This window comes from Haplochromis burtoni, unplaced genomic scaffold (assembly GCF_018398535.1).
Source record: "Haplochromis burtoni strain Fernald_Lab_line unplaced genomic scaffold, NCSU_Asbu1 Contig_686, whole genome shotgun sequence".
Taxonomy (NCBI): domain Eukaryota; kingdom Metazoa; phylum Chordata; class Actinopteri; order Cichliformes; family Cichlidae; genus Haplochromis; species Haplochromis burtoni.
The window spans coordinates 102,728-121,367 of record NW_024583047.1 but is presented as its reverse complement, the minus strand read 5'-3'; the positions used below and the strand labels follow the sequence as shown (position 1 = coordinate 121,367).

Here is an 18,640-nt window from a genome sequence, read left to right as displayed (position 1 = left end):
CCTGTTACAGTCCTCCAGGAAGCTGGGGACATCGCTATCTGTGGGCTGGAAACTGGCCAGGTCAGAGTGGGCTTCCTCTTCTGGTAGCAGGGGACCTTCTGCTTCATCCCGAGAATCTGTGTTACAGAAAAAAAAAAAATAGTATGGCTTCCTCTACACTTATTAAGAAGCATTACTGAAAAAAAACAAAAAACAAAACAACAACAACGAAAAACACCAAAAGTACCAGATTTGTACATTTACTCATACACTCTTAAGATACACAGTATATTGCATACAGTATGTTGTATACAGCAGCGGTCCACAACCTTTTTTACGCCACGGACCGGTTTATGCCCGACAATATTTTCACGGACCGGCCTTTAAGGTGTCGCGGATAGATACAACAAAATAAAACTAGTACTGGTACCGAAAAAAAGAAGATTTATTCATAACACACGTGAAGAGACCCAGGAAGACCGAGTTAAAGATAAAAACGATAACAAACTAACGCTGAAAACCGATAAAAACCCTGAGAACCATATATTTCACACCTGAGCCTCAACTCTCGCGGCTCGGTACCAAACGACTCACGGACCGGTCCGAGGGTTGAGGACCGCTGATATACAGTACTAAACTGATTTTTTGCTGAGAAGGAACCCAATACACTGAGAGAGGAGACTGTAAGTGGTTTTATAGATATAACAGATACAGCTGGGCTGCCATAAATTGCTTCACCTCATAGGAAAACACGCATTGCCAGCTGTTTTTCCTCCCACTGAGTTAGGGAGGGGACATTTAGTGTGTATGTGGCAGAGTGTGAAGCACTGAGAATTAAAAGTAGCACCTCATGGTTCTCAGCCAGAAAAGGGTGGAGGACCCACTCTGGGTCAGGGACGAGTTGCTGACCCAGGTAGAGAAGTTTAATTATCTCAGGGTCTTGTTCACGAGTGAGGAAAGAGGGGAGCAGAGATCAACAGACAGACTAGTGCTTTAGCTGCAGTGATGCAGACACTGTACTGGTGCATCACGGTGAAGAGAGAGCAGAGCGGAAGTGCACAGCTCTTGATCTACCTTCATGAAGTGTTTGACAGTTTGGGTAATTGTGTTCTTTCAGATGTGGTTGTACATTTAGATATTAGCTGCTTTTTTGCATTACCTCGTTATGTTGTTGTCTCCTGTTACGACAGTACCTAATAATTCTGTTTCTAGCGACATGAGAGACCTCACATTGGTTAATTGGAACGTAAAAGGTCTTGGACACGTGGTCAAGAGGGGTCATGTCCTTTCACACCTTAAATTTTTGGAAGAAGAAATTATCTTCCTCAAAGAAACGCATGCTAGTGCAGCTGAGTAGCACAGGTTGAGAGCAAATTAGGTTTCTCAGGTTTTTCAGGCTCCATTTACTTATAAATCTAGAGGTGTGACAATCCTCATTAGTACAAATATTCTCTTTAGAGTGGAGGCCACAAAGTCTGATCCATATCATAGATACTTTTGGTTACTCTACCAAATGCTTTTCTAATTATTTATGCTCCTAATGTTGATGCTCTTTTTTTTTAGTTTTGATATTATTCCTTCATCTAATTCCAACATTGCATTTGGAGGTAGCGTCAACTGTTATCTTGAGCCCATTCTTGACAGCCAACCCACTCCCAATCATTTTCCAGAACAGATTTTAAATGAGTTAATTAAATCAAAATATTTGGTGGATATTTGGAGATTTCCAATTATTCCAACTTTTGAAAGAGCCATGTTTTTTTCCCCCTTTGAATATTTATTGTAAATAAGACAGAAGTACTTCCTATTCGATTACTTGTTGGAATAATCAACAGTTTACTTGATTACTAAAATAATTGATAGCTGCTACACTATTAATGACTAAATATATAATCAGCCTTTAAAATTGTTCCCATTACTAATAACACGAATATTAACTAAACTTGTCAGAAACACGGGTACCTTGGTTCAAATCCTCATGCAGGGAGCCATGATTGGGGCTTGATGGAGCTCCATCACAGGGACCGTCTCCGTTTGGTGTCAGAGAGATATGACAGTTCCAGCCTGTCTCTAAACCCATCTTCTCTGCAAACACCTGCACAAATCCAAAGGAGCCGTCTCAAATTTATAGTAGATTATAGCAGTATACTAGACTATATATAGACACTACTATATAGTAGTATCCAGTATTTTAGTAGGTTTTTCCAAACAAATGTGACAATTTTCTTCAGGTCATAAACTGTGACCTTGCGTGAGAGCACACCTGTCTAAAGTGAAACACGCAATGTCATTTGCTGTTAGACCCTCATCAAATCTTTATAGATGACGGAGAACAGTAATTAGCAGTAATTAAATAAGTTACCACCTTTGTCCTATTTGTCTGTAAATGAGCAAAAACTTATAGATACTTATAAATAATAGAAATACTAAATAAATAAGTTAAAACTAAATAAGTAAGCTTTTAGTTGCAATGATTAAGAGCTTGACTGTACTCACCTTGCTGCGGAGCTCATCCTCCATGGAAAAGTAAACAAAGCGGATGCAAGCAGTGACGAGGGCATCAATGAGACGGACCGTGTCTAGCCTTGCCTGGAACTGGGATGACACCATTCCCATAAAGATCTGCCCGCTTAGGGCCTGAACACAGTCGTCACGCTCCACACCCTCACCTATACCTTCTGTGAGCACGACGGGAAAGAGGAAAGAGAGGGTAACTAAACACTGTAACATCTGTCTAAAGTCAGAGAAATGTCTTTATCCACACAATTTTGCAATTTACAGTCACTTCCAAGACATGTAGAATCAAAACTTACTAACTCACTTGTATGCAGTGATTGCCAAGTAAGTAAAATTCATCTGTCCAAGTCATGGTCTTTGATAAACAAGTCAAACTACTGAACCTTGGATAACAGCAATTGAGCTTTGCAGTGACAACATATTTCCTTTAATTCTTGTACAGTTTTGTCTTGTTCAAATGCAAAACCACCCATTTCATCAGTGTCACAGTCCATACCATCTGAGCTCCAGCTGTTCCTGCAGGAGTTGTGTTTGATGGGAGTCGTGGAGGGCAACTCTAGTCCAGAAAACAGACAGGGACCAGGAGCCAGTTCCATACATTTCCCATTCAGCTGGCTAGACAGAGATACTTGCATGGGTTTATACGCAAAAGCTGAGCAGTAACCTGACAGACAGGCACGTTGGTAGAAGTCCAGGACCTTCTTTCTGTGACACAGGAACCAAAGGATGAAATGAAAACTTTCCAAATTCACTGTGTGCATTTGGAAAGTGTAACTATGTTGACTTCAAGCACAAACAAAAAGCCAAAGACAGACCTGTCTGAGCCTGAGAGGGGGTAGATATCAGTTCCATCCCAGAAGTCAGTGCAGGCCTCCAGGATAAGGTCAGCTGAACCATGTGACAGCATCTGGACATTATCTAACAGTGCAAAAAAGCATTATCAAGAAAGAAAACAACAAAACATTATGGTACTGTTTGGCCAAAGGGAGGATTGGACAGAAAAATATACAGGAACATGGATTATGTGCAGGTAATAAAGAGATGGTGCTGAACATTTTATTAAAACTGCATCATAAAACCCAAAACAATAGTAGTGTGCTGACTCACTGGATGAAGAGTCTCGTACGAACAGAGAGATGAGATGGGAGATGGGAGGCTGGCGTTTGGTGAAGTAATGAAGGCGGTGGGATGTGAACTCCTTGGTCTTCTCTCCAGATGGCAGCTGGTAGAGGGTCAAGTGGTTCTCCTGTTTAAACAACTCTCTCGCACCAGGGGTGAACCCTGACAAACAGACAAAAAGAAGAAAACAATGGTTCTGAATTGTTCTCTGATAGATTTTAATATCGCACTCAGTCGATTCGGATGCAGTGATTTATTTAAAATTATATACCAGTGTATGAGAACATAACGTCTTGAGAAAGCTAATTTTTTGTAATTTAATTTGGTAAAGTAAAGTAAAACATATATTCTACGTTCATTACGAGTAATGAACATAGAATATATAATAATAGAATATATTATTTGTATAAAATCTCTCTTTTAACCCCTGTCGTGTAATATGTGCTTTTAATGCTTCTATTACTGCTGGGAGCACTTTGCACTTTACCTACATAATAATTTAGCCTACATAATCATACCACACACTCGTTACAAATTAAACACAAAGATTCGACATTTAGATTTAGTGGTAAAATAAAAAATAAACCCTGGCTTGTCAGACACAGCAGGGTTAAATCAGTGGTTTTCATTTTTCCTGTTGGGTTGATAAGGCATGTTGCTGTCGCATCATAGACTACTTGTTTCATTTGTAGAAATGTTTACAACAATGCACTGCGGTCTGAATATTACTAGGCTACTAGGAGTGTTGCGTTTAACCATCTACATTATGCTGTAGAAATTTCTGTTTGAAATTTTTTTCCTCCCGTCTTACTCTGCATTTCTGGCAGGATCATTGACAGGGCCACTCAGAGGTTGCTTCTGGCCACATGTGGCCCATAGGCCGTTGCTTGAGTAGGCTGGGCGTAGAGGATCTGTAAAATCCTCTGTGCCACAGGATAACCATTGTTAAATAGGTTTATATCAGCATGTAACCTGTAACTTATACATTGTGTTAAATAGCGACCCACAGGCTGTTGGATATAACCAAAAGATTCAGGGAAGTCATTACTTGTTTAGTTTATATAAGAATCAGTTCTGACATGCTCACCTATAAGTCTGGAAAGCTCACAGAGCCCCCATGGAACATATACTGGCAGCACCGTGCCGTGGCTCTCCTGCAGAGCCAGGTTTGATAGATGGTCAGAGAAGCGACAGAGCTGCTTGGTGACACTGGCATTGCAGAGGTTTAGCATGATATTCAGGCCCAGTGGCTTTAGGGAGGGCAGGTGGCACTGCCAGGATTGGTCATCAAACTGGATGCTGGCAGGGTTCTGCTGGTCTTGTGACAGGCTCAGCATCTCCAGGTGGTAGTCACACACAAAGTCATCAGCCTCCACTTCAGGACAGCCCAGTGAAAAATCCTTGAGATAAGAGAAAAAAACCTGAAGCCACATACCAACTTCCTGAGTTTATCACTTTATTTGTACTGTGCTGGTTAGTTCCCTGTCATTTTAAGTTATTTCTTATTGGTTAGCTTAAATATGTAGGCCATAGCAGCAGCAGTGAAAATTCAAACTGACAAAAACAAATTTTAATACAACATTTACATCTCAGATAACCCAAAATTTCAGTATTAATGGGACTAATGTTTTCACCATCTGTTTTTAAAATTTTATGTAGTAATTTTTTTTTTTTTAAAGAGCTCTATATTAGAAATTTCAGTTGCAGTTTGTACCGGTGTCTGGGCATCCTCGCCTCCCTCAGTGTCATGGCTGAAGCTCACATTCGATCCAGAGTGGTGTTTAGTGCAAGTGGGTACAGGCTGGCAGTGCTGCTGAATCTGGAGAGTGTCAGATGAGAGTGCTGTTTCGTGCGACATCTCGCTGGGATCTGGCCCCACTCCCAGCTGAGGGGGGGGCTCTTTCTGCAGACAAAGCAGAGCCTCTGCCTCCTGGCCCTACCAGACAATAAAAAGTTTTCTTGTTTTTTGTTGTTTTTTTTATTAAACTCTAAAATTAATTTTGGGGGGCTAAAAGCTTTGCCTAAGAGAACAAACAAACCTCTTCCCTGTCATCATCCATCTCCATTTGGCAGTATGAGTTAACAGACATGTTGTCTCTGAGGTCATCTTGACTGTTGTGTGATGGTTCCACTCGTCCACTAAAGAACAACACAGTCTCCGGACTGGGATTTGGCCACGAAAGAATACCCTGCTTGTCCACACAACATAGAACCTGCACGCAAAACAAAAGTACAGATTATATAAACACACACTTACAGAACAAAAAGCTTCCTGAGAAAATAGCTTTCAGTGATAAGAAGAGTTCTAGGCTTTTTAATCTCTATAAAGCGCTGGCTCAGGGAAGCATTGTTTGGTCACTACTTTAGGAATTCCAAAACAGTTCCAAATATCCACACAGAAGAGTTACACACACACTGTAGTATAGGACCCATGTGCCTAAATGCGTACAATTTGAAACTGCATAAGGTCCACGTCCTCAAAAATATTTTAACAGTGCTGTGAGAAAGTATTTCGCCCATTCATGATTTTGTATTGGTTTTTGCAATTTCATCACACTTACATGTTTCAGATCATCAACCAAGTTTAAATGTATTTGGCAAAGATAACCTAAGTTATTAAGGGAAAAAAGCTATCCAAACCTACCTAGTAATTGGTCTTAACTTAATAATAACTGGTTGTGCCATCCTTGGAAGCAATAACTGTAATTATTGTATCCAAAAGATATAATTTAGAATCTGTTCATTATGTAGAGAGACAACACTGGTTCATCCCTTGCATTAGGTGGTTTTTTATGCTTGAATGATTCATAGGTCAATGTTAATTGGCAAAAAACAAACAAACAAAAAAATTCCTCTGAAAATGGTACAAGGACTGAAAAAGAAGAAAAAGTTTGACTGCGCTCTTCTGGACAGATATCTCCGATTTTGTTCCTGGGATCTGCTGGAGCCACTCGCCTAGCTTGGGAGTCACCGCACCTAGTGCTCCGATTACCACTGGGACCACCGTTACCTTCACCCTCCACATCCTCTCGAGCTCTTCTCTGAGCCCTTGGTATTTCTCCAGCTTCTCGTGTTCCTTCTTCCTGATGTTGCTGTCATTGGGAACCGCTACATCGATCACTACGGCCGTCTTCTTCTGTTTGTCTACCACCACTATGTCCGGTTGGTTAGCCACCACCATTTTGTCCGTCTGTATCTGGAAGTCCCACAGGATCTTAGCTCGGTCATTCTCCACCACCCTTGGGGGCGTCTCCCATTTTGACCTCGGGACTTCCAGATTATACTCGGCACAGATGATCCTGTACACTATGCCGGCCACTTAGTTATGGCGTTCCATGTATGCCTTGCCTGCTAGCATCTTGCACCCTGCTGTTATGTGCTGGATTGTCTCTGGGGCATCTTTACACAGCCTGCACCTGGGGTCTATGGATCTTGTGCTCAGAGATCCATCCATATCTATCTATCTATCTATCTATCTATCTATGTTCTGTTCTATGATCATATATCAAAAGCTTACAGAACAGAGCTGCATATAATTTTATTCTATTTTTAATTTGATCTAGACGCAACATGAAATGCATTTTGGGTAGCATTTTTTTTACCTAGATGTATTTGTCTAATGGCCTACAATACTCACTGTGACAGATCCCAGTGTATGTAAAAGGCTGGAAGTACAGCAGAGTGTCTGAGATTTTCCCTTCAGGACAGCAACCAGGTGTCTCCATACACACCGGAGCATCTCCTGCTTAAGTGAACACACACACACACACACACACACAGTTATCAAGAGAACTACTTACTACTAGATATCAAAAACCTAAATGCTTAAATACATGACTAAAATGTATGAGTCTTATGAGGAGGGGCAATATACATGTAGGAACACCAATCGCCTTTGGACCTCAGGTCGGGTGCTCCACTCCTGACTAGGGTGCCTGTATCCAGTAAAAAATACATAACAGACCTGCCTTTTCTCTACGCATAAATACCCCCACCCCCCCACTAACCCAGATGCCAATATGAAGAGATAATCACTTTATTATTATTGTCAGTGGTCATAAACGTTATGCCTGATCACTGCATGTCAGAGATCTGAAGTGTCATTAGGTTCAGATCAGGAGCGTCTTTAACAGAGAAACCTTCCTCTTGATGAATCTTCCACTTCTACTAAGCTGTCAGATACCGTAATTAGATTGTCAGCAGAAGTAGCCACCCCAGTTCTCTTTTGTGAATGCAAATTTGTCCACTACACTTCCCTTTTCTATAGACATGTTCCCTACAAGTTTAAATAACAGATTGAGCTGCTAATGTGCAGGATTGACAGCCACAGAGGAGTTCAAAGTCTTTCATTGAACTCCCCTGCAGCTCACTGACCAGCATGTCTTCCAAACACAAAGTCAAACTTTATTTCATGAAATTAGGTGGAAAATATTTTCATGGTTCACTGTTGATACGGAGAGGACACAAGGAGAGGAAACCTAATTTCCAGTCATGCAGTATAAGCAAAAAAGCAGAGGTGAAAGGTCCAACAACGAGTCAGTGCCTCTCTTATCCTCAACACTTTCTATCATTTTCTCTGATTCAAACGCCAAATACTAAATGTTTGGAAAAAGACAGACTGGTGGCAGCTGTTACTGTCCAGTTATAACAGAAGACAATGACTGAGTTAGGTTAGAAGCTGTGTAAGGTGGTGGGAACAGAAGTAGTAACCATGGACATGAACACATGATCTTAAACACACAGGATAGATTATTGAAGGTAACTATTCGATGACAAAACAAATTTCCCACGTGTGGGACTAATAAAGGTTATCTTATCTTATAACGGGAGGCATCTGAGTGTAAAATCACATGAAGAGTTGCTTGGTCAAATTGTGTTGACTAATAATGTCCAAACAAAACCATTCAAAGAGGGAAATCACATGTACAGCATTTACAAACAGAAAGCAAAGTCAAGTATTTGGATGAAAGCAAAAAGCAAACAAAAAGGACACCGAATCTAATGTCTATGTAAGACATTCAGATGTAAGTGGGACTGAGGGTGAGAGGGGAAGGTGGAAAAGTAGCAAGAGCTATGTACAATGGTTCCACAGAAGGGTTGCAAACACACGGGTAAAGACAGTGAGTGGGTTCGTTCAGGTGGATTTGGGAGCCAAGCAAGTTTAGGCGGGGGGAGAGAATGGGGTGTCAAACAGCATGAGGTTATACCTGGGAGGAAACCATCTCGGTGTAGCTGCTTAGAGTGTCCTCAGAGAACTTAGCAAGCTAGGGCAAGAGAAGAGTCTAGTTAAAACACAGAAGGAGGCTCTCACTGTGCCTCCTCTGTGTGGGATATGGTGTGTGTGTTTGTGTGTGCATGTCTGTGTGTGCATGTGCACGGTTATTACTGAACTGAAGAAGAAAAACATCTGAAACAGTGTGCAGTGCAGACGATCAGAAGTTAGCAAACAGCAGACACAAAAACACTGGATAACCTATATTTGATGAGACGCCATGAACACTGGTCTGGGCCCTAAAGTGATGCCTTCACCTTTATCGTGCAATTTGCAGCAGACTAAATTCGAATTTTTACATTTTTACCAACACTTACATGCATTGCTCCTAATTAGATTCAGAATATGGGGCTGGTGGGGCTGCTCTGACTTTGTGAGTTAGAAGTCCAACTTGAAGTCCAAATTCTGACATCTGATGCACCAACACTCAGCCAACATTCCTTTGACAGGTTCAACTACTGAAACCTTCAAAGGCACATTACTTCCATCTTTATGACCAAAGCCTGGTATTGTTATTGCTGTTTAATCACAAACATTTCACCACAAAAAAGCCTGATATCGCATTTTGAAAGGAAAAAATAAACTATATATGACCTAGACATCTACCAAATATTGACTTTAGAAAGATTTAATCTGTGTACCATTTAGATCTATTTTAGAACCTTTGTCAGAAGAAAATTTGGTGAATGGTTGAAATTAGCTTCAAAGCCTCAAAAGATGATTTTTCACCTTTTCAAACAAATTTACATTTAAAAGGTATGTTTTTTAAAGGCTATGACTGGCCACCCAGAGTTGTTGTCAGCCATTAGATATTACCCTTACTGTGACGGATAAACTTTTGTCAATACAGGTAAGAGTGTAAGAAAAAGTGTGATCTCATTGACTATTTACTGTGATAGAATTTGTCAGCCATTATGTCACCACAAGACTGTTTATATATTCCTATTTCTTAGTATTTACCCTCAAAACCACCGACTGAGTTGCAGAGCTGCTAGTAGAAGCAACATTTTGACAATAAAAAGGTGAGAAAATCATCCATTAACAGAAAATTAACTCATGCTCGAGTTTAATGCAGATGCAACACAGCAGGATCAAAGTTATACTACGTCCACTATAACTTCACAGATGAAATAATGTTCATTTATACTAAACAGCTGTATTGGGGTCTCATCCGTGCACAAACACATGTATCAACAGTGGGGTCATCGAGCAAACTACTGTTGTCAGCCATTACTTAAACTGCTAAAGACAGCGTTCTCAATCACAAAAGCTATTGATGAAATTGCTTTTGGAAGAATGAAGTCCATTCCTTCAGTAGAATTTGGAGAAGGAATCCGAAGGTGCATTAAAGTTATTCTTGACACACATGACTGAATTTCATTTAGTCATTTATCGCTATCTAAAAGCATTACTCCAACAGTTTTACACTGTAGTTCTTCAGTGTGTACAACTAAATGTGTCTGTGTCCCTGAAGGACTTGTTGAGAAAAAAGCATTGGTGTTATTATCGGGGTTTGAAGAGTTCTAGAAATAATAGTTATAGATTTATTCACCTTTGAAATCCGATGTGTCTGCTTCTTTGCAACCTCTGTTCAACTGTCTGCATGAAGTTAAAGTTTGGTTATCACATAATTTTCTTACACTGAATGAGAATAAGACCGAAATCATAGTTTTTGATAGTCACACTCCGCCAGACCAGTTAGCTGATGCCCTAGGTCCTCTTGCTAGCCATCTCTCGCTCACTGTAAGAAACCTCCGAGTGTTCCTGGATAGCGCTTTTAAACTTGAGAAAAAGGGTCTCCACTGTGGTAAACAACAGCTTTTACCAGTTGCGTCAGATATCCAAAGCAAAGCTGTTCCTACCTCTAAAGGACCTTGAAAAGCTTATCCACGCATTTATCACATCCAGACTGGACTACTGTAACTCCCTCTACTTGGGCCTCCAACATGCTTCAGTTAGTTCAGAATGCAGCTGCGCGCCTCTTAACAGGTACGAGAATCTATGAACACATCACTCCAATTTTAGCCAGCTTACATTGGCTCTCTGTTAAATATCGTATAGATTTTAAAATTCTTTTGTTCACTTTTAAAATTCTAAATAATTTAGCACCCAGCTATCTTTCCGAACTCCTCCACTTGTACAATCCCAATAGAGCACTAAGATCGTCCAATCAGATGCTCCTAGCACAACCTAGGTCTCGACTGACGTTGAGAGGTGACCGGGCCTTTGCAACCATAGCACCTAGACTCTGGAATAACCTCCCTGTTCATATTCGTACCATCTTTTTACTTTGGCTTTTGATTCTAACTAGTTGGTTGTTATCTGGCTTGTTGTGTTGTCACCTATTGTTTCCTGCCCTGTTTTCTTATTGTTTGTTTTAATTGTCTCATGCTTTTACTGACTGTGAAGCACTATGGTCAGCTTTGTTGTTTTTAATATGTGCTATAAGAATACATTTTGATTTGATGTGTTCTTTTAGACCTGTTACTAAAAGTTAAAAAATAATAATAATAATAAAAAAAATAATCACTGATAATAACTGAAGCCTTTTCTCCTGTCATTGCATGTCACATTTATGTGTGTGTTTGACCGTGTCCCTGTGTGCATGTCCCTTACCAGGCCAGCTGGTGACACACGGCTGAACTCGGCGAGGACCCTGGCCTCTCCGTAAGCATTCACCAGCACCCACATAATAGGAAAGAGCAGGGGCAAAATGGGCAGAACACCCATTAGCTGAAAAAACAAGTCATACACACATTTCTGTCCAGTCTTTTTCGTTTTCAAGAATCTTCTTAGTACAATCATTATGTTTGGTGCCAACACAGAACAAACTGTTCTGAAAGTTTATTCTCAATAGTAATCACAAAAAACACCTTTACATACACACTGGTTGGCTGTATCCCTACATCACTAATACATTACAGTCTTTGCTGTCTGCACATTTACTGCTTTGAATTATTTTACCTGAAGCTGAACAAAATTGTAGCATCTAGGAGTGAGGCTGGGGGCAGTAAGAAGAAAGCGAATAGTGTTAACAAGCAGGAATGCCACCTAGAAGAGGGGAGCAAAACACACATAAGACTGCACATATTTACATGTTCATGTTCAAATACAATGCAGAATACATTAGGAAGAACACACCAACTACTCACCAGTACAACAGGACAGACTAGCTTGGTGATAACCGACTGTACTGTAAATCTCTCATTATCGAGCACAGTGACTGGGCGAGACAGGGCCAACTCCAAATTGTTCCTGTTGGATAAAAGACAGACAGAAATACAAATGATTTTACCAAAGTTTAACAACTTTTTTCCATTACCATTCATTCCCATTGATACTCTTCTTATGTTCATCATCATTCTTCATCTGTGAGATGTTATGGTTTCTTTTCATTACATCATAGTCACATGACAGCAGTATAGCCAATTAACTTTTGTCAATATGGGTACGAGCGCAAGCTAATGTTCAAATAAAATGTCACAATTGAGAAAAAGTGTGATTTCTTAATATTTACTTTCCAAAAGCCACAGACTGAGTTGCAGTACTGTTTCCTGAAGCAACGTTTTGATAATAAAATGGTCAGAAGAAAATTAACTCAAGTTTGATGCAGATCCAGGATAACAGGATCAAAGTTAGACTTACCTCCACTATAATTTCACAGATGAAATAATATTCATTTATACTAAACAGCTGTATTGTGGTCTCATTCGGGCACAAACAAATTTATCATCAGTCTTCTGGGTTATCTAGCAAACTGCAAATGGGAAGCATTGCTCCTTTTGGAGAACAGTAACTTTGCTGTTTATTTTTCTGTTATGGTGGGCAGATGAAGATTCGCCCTTTGACCCTTTTAAACAGCACACTGGTGCATTAATGTGCATAACCTAATGTTAACCTAAGGTGAATGTCATGTATGTATGTTTTGCTTCCATCCCACCAAAAGAATGCATATGTACATGAAAGACTGTATAATACTTTTAACATTCATTTTTAATATTTGAGGATATCAGAAGTAATTCCAATATTTGGTTTAAAAAACAAAACAAAATAAATAAACATGGCTATGTTCCCTACCTTATCGTGTCCAGGACTGGAGTACAGACCACTCTGAAGAGGCGGTGTTGCTGGGGACTCTGGGGTCCTCTTTTCTCATTGGCCCGTGGTGAAGGAGGAGGGGAGAATGGTGGGAATAAATCTCCTGGTTCAAGCACAATGTGCTCATCATCCTGAGGAGGAAAAATGAAAAGAAAAAAAAAAAGAACAATTATAATTTCTGAGATACCAGATACCGGTCTTACTGACAGGTTAAGGACCTTCTATGGCCCTGTCAGCTCTCCTAGATTTAACCGCCTGTCTGCTGCACTGTCAATCATAGTCTCAAGACTATGCTGCGAGACACAGCAAACCTTTTAGCAAAAGCAAGTACTGATGTGGCATCCTAGAGGAGTTGGACCTCCTGTGAAACATGTGTATGGTGCAGGTATCGTCTCGTGCTTCCAGTAGAAAAGATGAAAACTCAGCAGAGCATCCAGTCAGAAAATGATGATGAGGGGAAAAAAGGTCAGAGGTCTCCGCCTGTAAAACCATTTATTTTTTTGCCTCCATTTTCATAAACAGTGTAAAAAACAATGTATTAAATAGAATTTTTTACACAAACTAATAACAAAAATATCCTGTCCATCCTTTTTACCACATATCATACAACAATGCATTAGTTTTGTCTAAATGTGGCTGATAAACTTCCAGTTGATGTATTTGTTACCGGGTGAGATTGGGTCTAATACCTAAATACAGGCTTAAGCTGCCGATACAAATTGTGATACGTGTTGCTTTTAAAGCTTTTGAAAATTGTTATTTACTCAAAAAAATAGATACTATCTTACAAAAGTATACTACAGCTTACAGTAAATGCAGACTAACCTTAATGCCTCTAAGTGATGCAAAGGCCTCTTGACCAGGTCTCAAAGCAATGATATCGCCTTCCACCAGTAGACTGACAGGCAGGTTAACCAGCTGAGAGTCACGATAGGTCCAGTGAAGGGACCACGATGGGGATGAGGGTGTGTAAAGGTCAGGGTAGAGAGATGAAGGCCATTTCACTTCACCAACACAGGCTGACAAGTAATCTAGGATAATGAATTACAAAATTGAGGACTCATTTAGAGAACAAAAGAAGAACTAACATGACAGACTAACTCTTGTTAATGAAATAGGATTTGAAGAAGGTAAAACAAAAAGCAATTGCAACAACAAAAAAAAAACTAAACAAACAAATGCGACTTTTACAGAGAATACAAGTTCCTCAATTCTTCTGTGTTTGCAGTAATGCAGTCATGAGCCTTACTCACCACTGAGCTGTGTGATGATGGCCTTTAGGCGCCATATCATCTCATTTCGCTTCAGTCTCTCCTGGCGTCCACCCAGACACAGGTTCAGCACCAAGAGGAGAAGGAGAGCAGCGGCATTCAGGAGCTCTATACCAGCACTGTGGAGGTGAAGACAGAAGACCACAGCTATGAATGAAAGATCAAAGAATACAGTGATGAAATATCTCTCATCATGGTGGACGAGGGAGATACATTTCTCAATTACCTGGCTGTGCTAAACATTTTTAATGCAAACTAACTAGAATTTCAACCAGTGCTTTTTTTTTGGAAAGGATGCTATCTTGTAGAGAATCCCTCATGTGCCGAGAAGAAAGCTCTCAAAGCACTGACAGCTATGTGGACTTACCACCGTGTGGAGGTGAAGAATAAGACATTACCACACAGAACAAAAGTTCTGGTAGTATTAGTTAACATTAATGTCGGGTCATAACAGTAAAGCTAACAAAGTACTTTTCTAATGTCAGGTCATTGTGCCAATGTCATTTTCTACAGTTTAAAAGAGCCACAACTGACAGCCTCGGTGCCCTAGAAAAGCAAGGATTGGTGCAATTTGCCTGTAAGGCAGGGTTAGGAGAGGTGTGCTCACATATTGGCGCCATGCTCCACAGCCTTCTGGCAAGTGTAAATAAACATTGATAAGTGCATTCGATAGCACAGCAACTTTCTGGCATGAAGTGTGACGTTAGAATCGAAAACACTTAAAGGATGGCTGGAGGGCAAAGAAGTATTTAAAGTAAAAACGGCAGTATTGTTTTTGTCGTGTCCCAGTAGTTTTGACAACACCTGAAAACTATGGTATTATTGTATTGACCAGCTTATCTCTCTATGCGACACATAATGAGACATTTAAATTATTTGCATGTAGATTTCTAAAGTGCCATAAACATATGTTTTTTGCTTAAACTGTGCCTAAGCAAAAATCCTCATCCCATAACTTCTCCCATAGCACCTCTCAGAGGTGAGACAACTTCTATTCCTTTGTGTATGTTTTAGACTCTCTTCTTTGTAGGAAGAGTAAAATTAATGAATCTACAAAATTGTGTGGTGACATGACCAATTTCTTCTTATGGTTCCTTAGAAACAGAGGGTGGCACAACTTCCCCTCTGGCACAAATCACCCCACTTTCCCTGCACGCTATACGTCAAACAGACAACGACTTGAAATAAACTGGTGTTAAATATGGTATGAAAACATGTTACTACAACAGATGTTCACTTATTATTAAAATATGGCAAATTAACATCTGAAAAAACGAATGAACTGGAACTGAAAAGAGAGGCGCATTGTGCCATTATGAATGATGCATATTTAACATTGGTTTATGATATGTGCTTTTCTTCTTCCTCTATTTGGAGTATAATGTGTAATGTTCATAATGCACGATGAGAGGTGCCCGGAGAGTTAAGCGGCATTATTCATTATTGGAGAGTGTGATTAATGCAAACAAACACCTTTGTTTAGAGCAGTGGTGTCCAAACCCAGGCCTCGAGGCCCGGTGTCCTGCAGGTTTAGATGTGTCCTTGGATCCATCACAGCTGATTTAAATGGTTAAATTACTTCCTCAACATGTCTTGAAGTTCTCCAGAGACCTGGTAATGAACTAATCATTTGATTCAGGTGTGCTGACCCAGGGTGAGCTCTAAAACCTGCAGGACACCGGCCCTCGAGGCCTGCAGTTGGCCAAGCCTGGTATAGTTTGACATTTTCCATTAAACAGTTTTTAGATTTAACTTGATAGCTAACTAAGGGTGTTCCTTAGATTTAGACTAGTAGTCTAAAGTAAGTCTAATTTTTTTTCTCGTTTAGTCGACTTAGAAGTTAGTCACCAGGAATATCCACAGCATCAAGTCCCTCTACCTAAGGCAGCATACCTACAGGATGGTGTAGGGTCATGTGATCCAGTGCCTGTTAGTTTTCTCATTGTGGTGTTTTGAGTCACTGAAGGCTTTTTAAGGAGCAGAATGATAATAACCACAATAGTTTAGCCAAGGAATAATCGTGGACCAACTCTGGACTGTGCTGACTAACCTGCAGCCATTCTTACACTTTCTCAAAATTAAAATCATTCACACAAGTGAATCTGGACTGAATATTCAGACCAACTATAGCAAAGTGATATTGCCTTGTCATGTAGTAACTGACAGTGTGTGATGCATGAATTGTTTAACATTTGAGCATCTGATCCCAAATCCTGTGTTGCTTATTTTAAACATTAAAATGACTAAAATATAGTAGTCACTAATGTCCCTTACAGCATCAGTTTGTATTTGTTTTTTTAAATTCTGAACTACTCCAACATTTGAGGGTTTGCGCCTTGTAGCTATGCTAATAGCTAATAGCATCAATGAATTTTATAAAGTGTTCACACTAACAGAGCAGAACTACTGAGACAGTGTGATTTGGCACTAAACATTATTTATTATATAAATTGAGTAGAATTTAGTTGAACTGAAAAATATGGTCAGTCTATTCCTAGAAACTGTTTACAATAAAACGATATGTCGTCCATTTGTCTGGATGATAGGAAAGTTTCTAACTATGCTGCTGAAGATGTTTAAAAATATATAATGGGAAACTGAAATGGAGCCATCAAAATGTCAACACAAGCTTTCAGCCTTTTTCAAAATTTCCTCATTTGTGATTTGTTCCTCAAATGTGGTCTTCAGCCATATCGAATTGAGTAACCCTGCTCTAAAGCATCAATGCGCTTTTTAAACCTCATTCCTACAAAAGGGTTCAAATAAGTTTTACCAGCTAATTGCTATGATTAAATCTCTATTTAACATCAGGTCAATTATAGGCCACCTTTCTTTTTTTCAAACAAAGTCTTAAAAGTCTTTGTCTGGAAGACATAAATGTACACTCTAAGGAGCTTATCATAATGGAAAGGAAAGCATCTGGACGCTTTCCTTTCCATTATGATAAACCTTATAGTTACAAAACAATCAGGTGACCATGAACCACCATCTCCCTTTTTCTTCGTGTTTAAAAAAAATAATTCTTTTTTGGGTTTTTTTTGTTTTTCTTCCCACTATAACCAATTAATTGCTCATAACAGGTTGACTGATTGATTGAGGATTCCCAAAAAGAGGTTACATACCTCCCCTTCGGCTGGCTACCATGGCAACAGACGAGTCCCACCACCACCAGCAGAGTGAGAGCAGCACCCGGCCAATGGACACAAGAGTGACGATTACCATGGTAAAGGAAGCTATTTTGCCACTGTTCCTATGGAAATGTCCCCAAAACAAAAGCAAGTAAGCACAACAATATACAACATGTTACATTACAAAGTAGTGTGCCTACACAGAGCACATGTGTATGTACACAGAGCCTCACAAGTATGAAAGGCTTATAAATAAATATATATTTATTTATTAGGGGTGCAACGATATTCGTATCGATATTGAACCGTTCGATACAGTGCTTTCGGTTCGGTACGCATATGTATCTGATGCGAGACAAAATACAACTCCACAACATTACTAGTGCAAAAAGACAACCTTCCATTTATTTTCACTTAAACAAGAAGCTGTTTTTATGTACATTAAAGCTTTATAAAAATGTAACAGTGCAAATGCAAATTCCTTGCTGAAAGTTTAACCAAAAGGCATTTCCAGTAGAAATGGGCTGACATATCCTGAGCATAACCATGTATAATATCCACTGAAGTTAAAAAGAGGTGCTTTGCAACATTAAACTGCAGTGTGCAGTACTGCATTTTTCGGACCATAAGGTGCACGGGATTATAAGGCACATTAAGCGAAACAAAGCAGTCAGATAAATCAAACTTTATTAAACTCATTCTTCTTGCTTCCTCCACTTCTGTACCATTGATTCATTAATGTTGAATTCTCTGGCAGCTGCTCTATTCCCATGTTGTTGCAGTATATTAATGACTAACCTCGTATTGTGGATGGATTATCTCAGTTGTTCTCCTGACTGAAGTTTGGTCCGTTTACAGCATCCTGCCATGCGATTGCATTTGTCTCTAACCATCAGGAACTTCACGTTAACTTTTATAAGTGGAAAAGTGTTAGTGTTCGTCCTCCAGCTTCACTGTTTATAGTTATGCTAACATAGCTGTGTCGCTAGCGGATCACGTAGCACATCATTATATACCAGCTAGCCCAACTTCAGTAACCCTACAAACGTCACTGCTGTTTAGTTTTCCTGTCTTCATTTATGTGGAAGTGATAGCAGAGCTGTACGTTTATTTTTTCAGAAATCCTCTCAGTCAGGAACATGCTATATGTATGTTAGATAGAAACTAGCGAGCTAACTCCTACTCCTGCTAACTTCTAACTCCGTTAAATGTCAATAACTTGTTTTCATGGATGCCTGGATAGTTAAACTTTTTTT

The 18,640-nt window shown here is 39.7% G+C and overlaps 1 protein-coding gene across 1 annotated transcript in view; it reads right to left on the bottom strand.

Moving 5' to 3' along the window:
* tmem94 (transmembrane protein 94) overlaps positions 1 to 18,640 on the bottom strand; it is a gene marked incomplete in the record, with an annotated part of 53,083 nt that overhangs the window by 12,284 nt on the left and 22,159 nt on the right. The window contains 18 exon segments of the mRNA XM_014330049.2: positions 1 to 116; positions 1,942 to 2,074; positions 2,476 to 2,657; positions 2,993 to 3,201; positions 3,312 to 3,414; positions 3,604 to 3,777; positions 4,703 to 5,015; positions 5,330 to 5,551; positions 5,655 to 5,828; positions 7,253 to 7,357; positions 8,823 to 8,879; positions 11,504 to 11,620; positions 11,852 to 11,938; positions 12,040 to 12,142; positions 12,965 to 13,116; positions 13,811 to 14,016; positions 14,239 to 14,375; positions 17,379 to 17,506. Coding sequence (XP_014185535.1) covers positions 1 to 116; positions 1,942 to 2,074; positions 2,476 to 2,657; positions 2,993 to 3,201; positions 3,312 to 3,414; positions 3,604 to 3,777; positions 4,703 to 5,015; positions 5,330 to 5,551; positions 5,655 to 5,828; positions 7,253 to 7,357; positions 8,823 to 8,879; positions 11,504 to 11,620; positions 11,852 to 11,938; positions 12,040 to 12,142; positions 12,965 to 13,116; positions 13,811 to 14,016; positions 14,239 to 14,375; positions 17,379 to 17,506 — 2,718 coding nt within the window.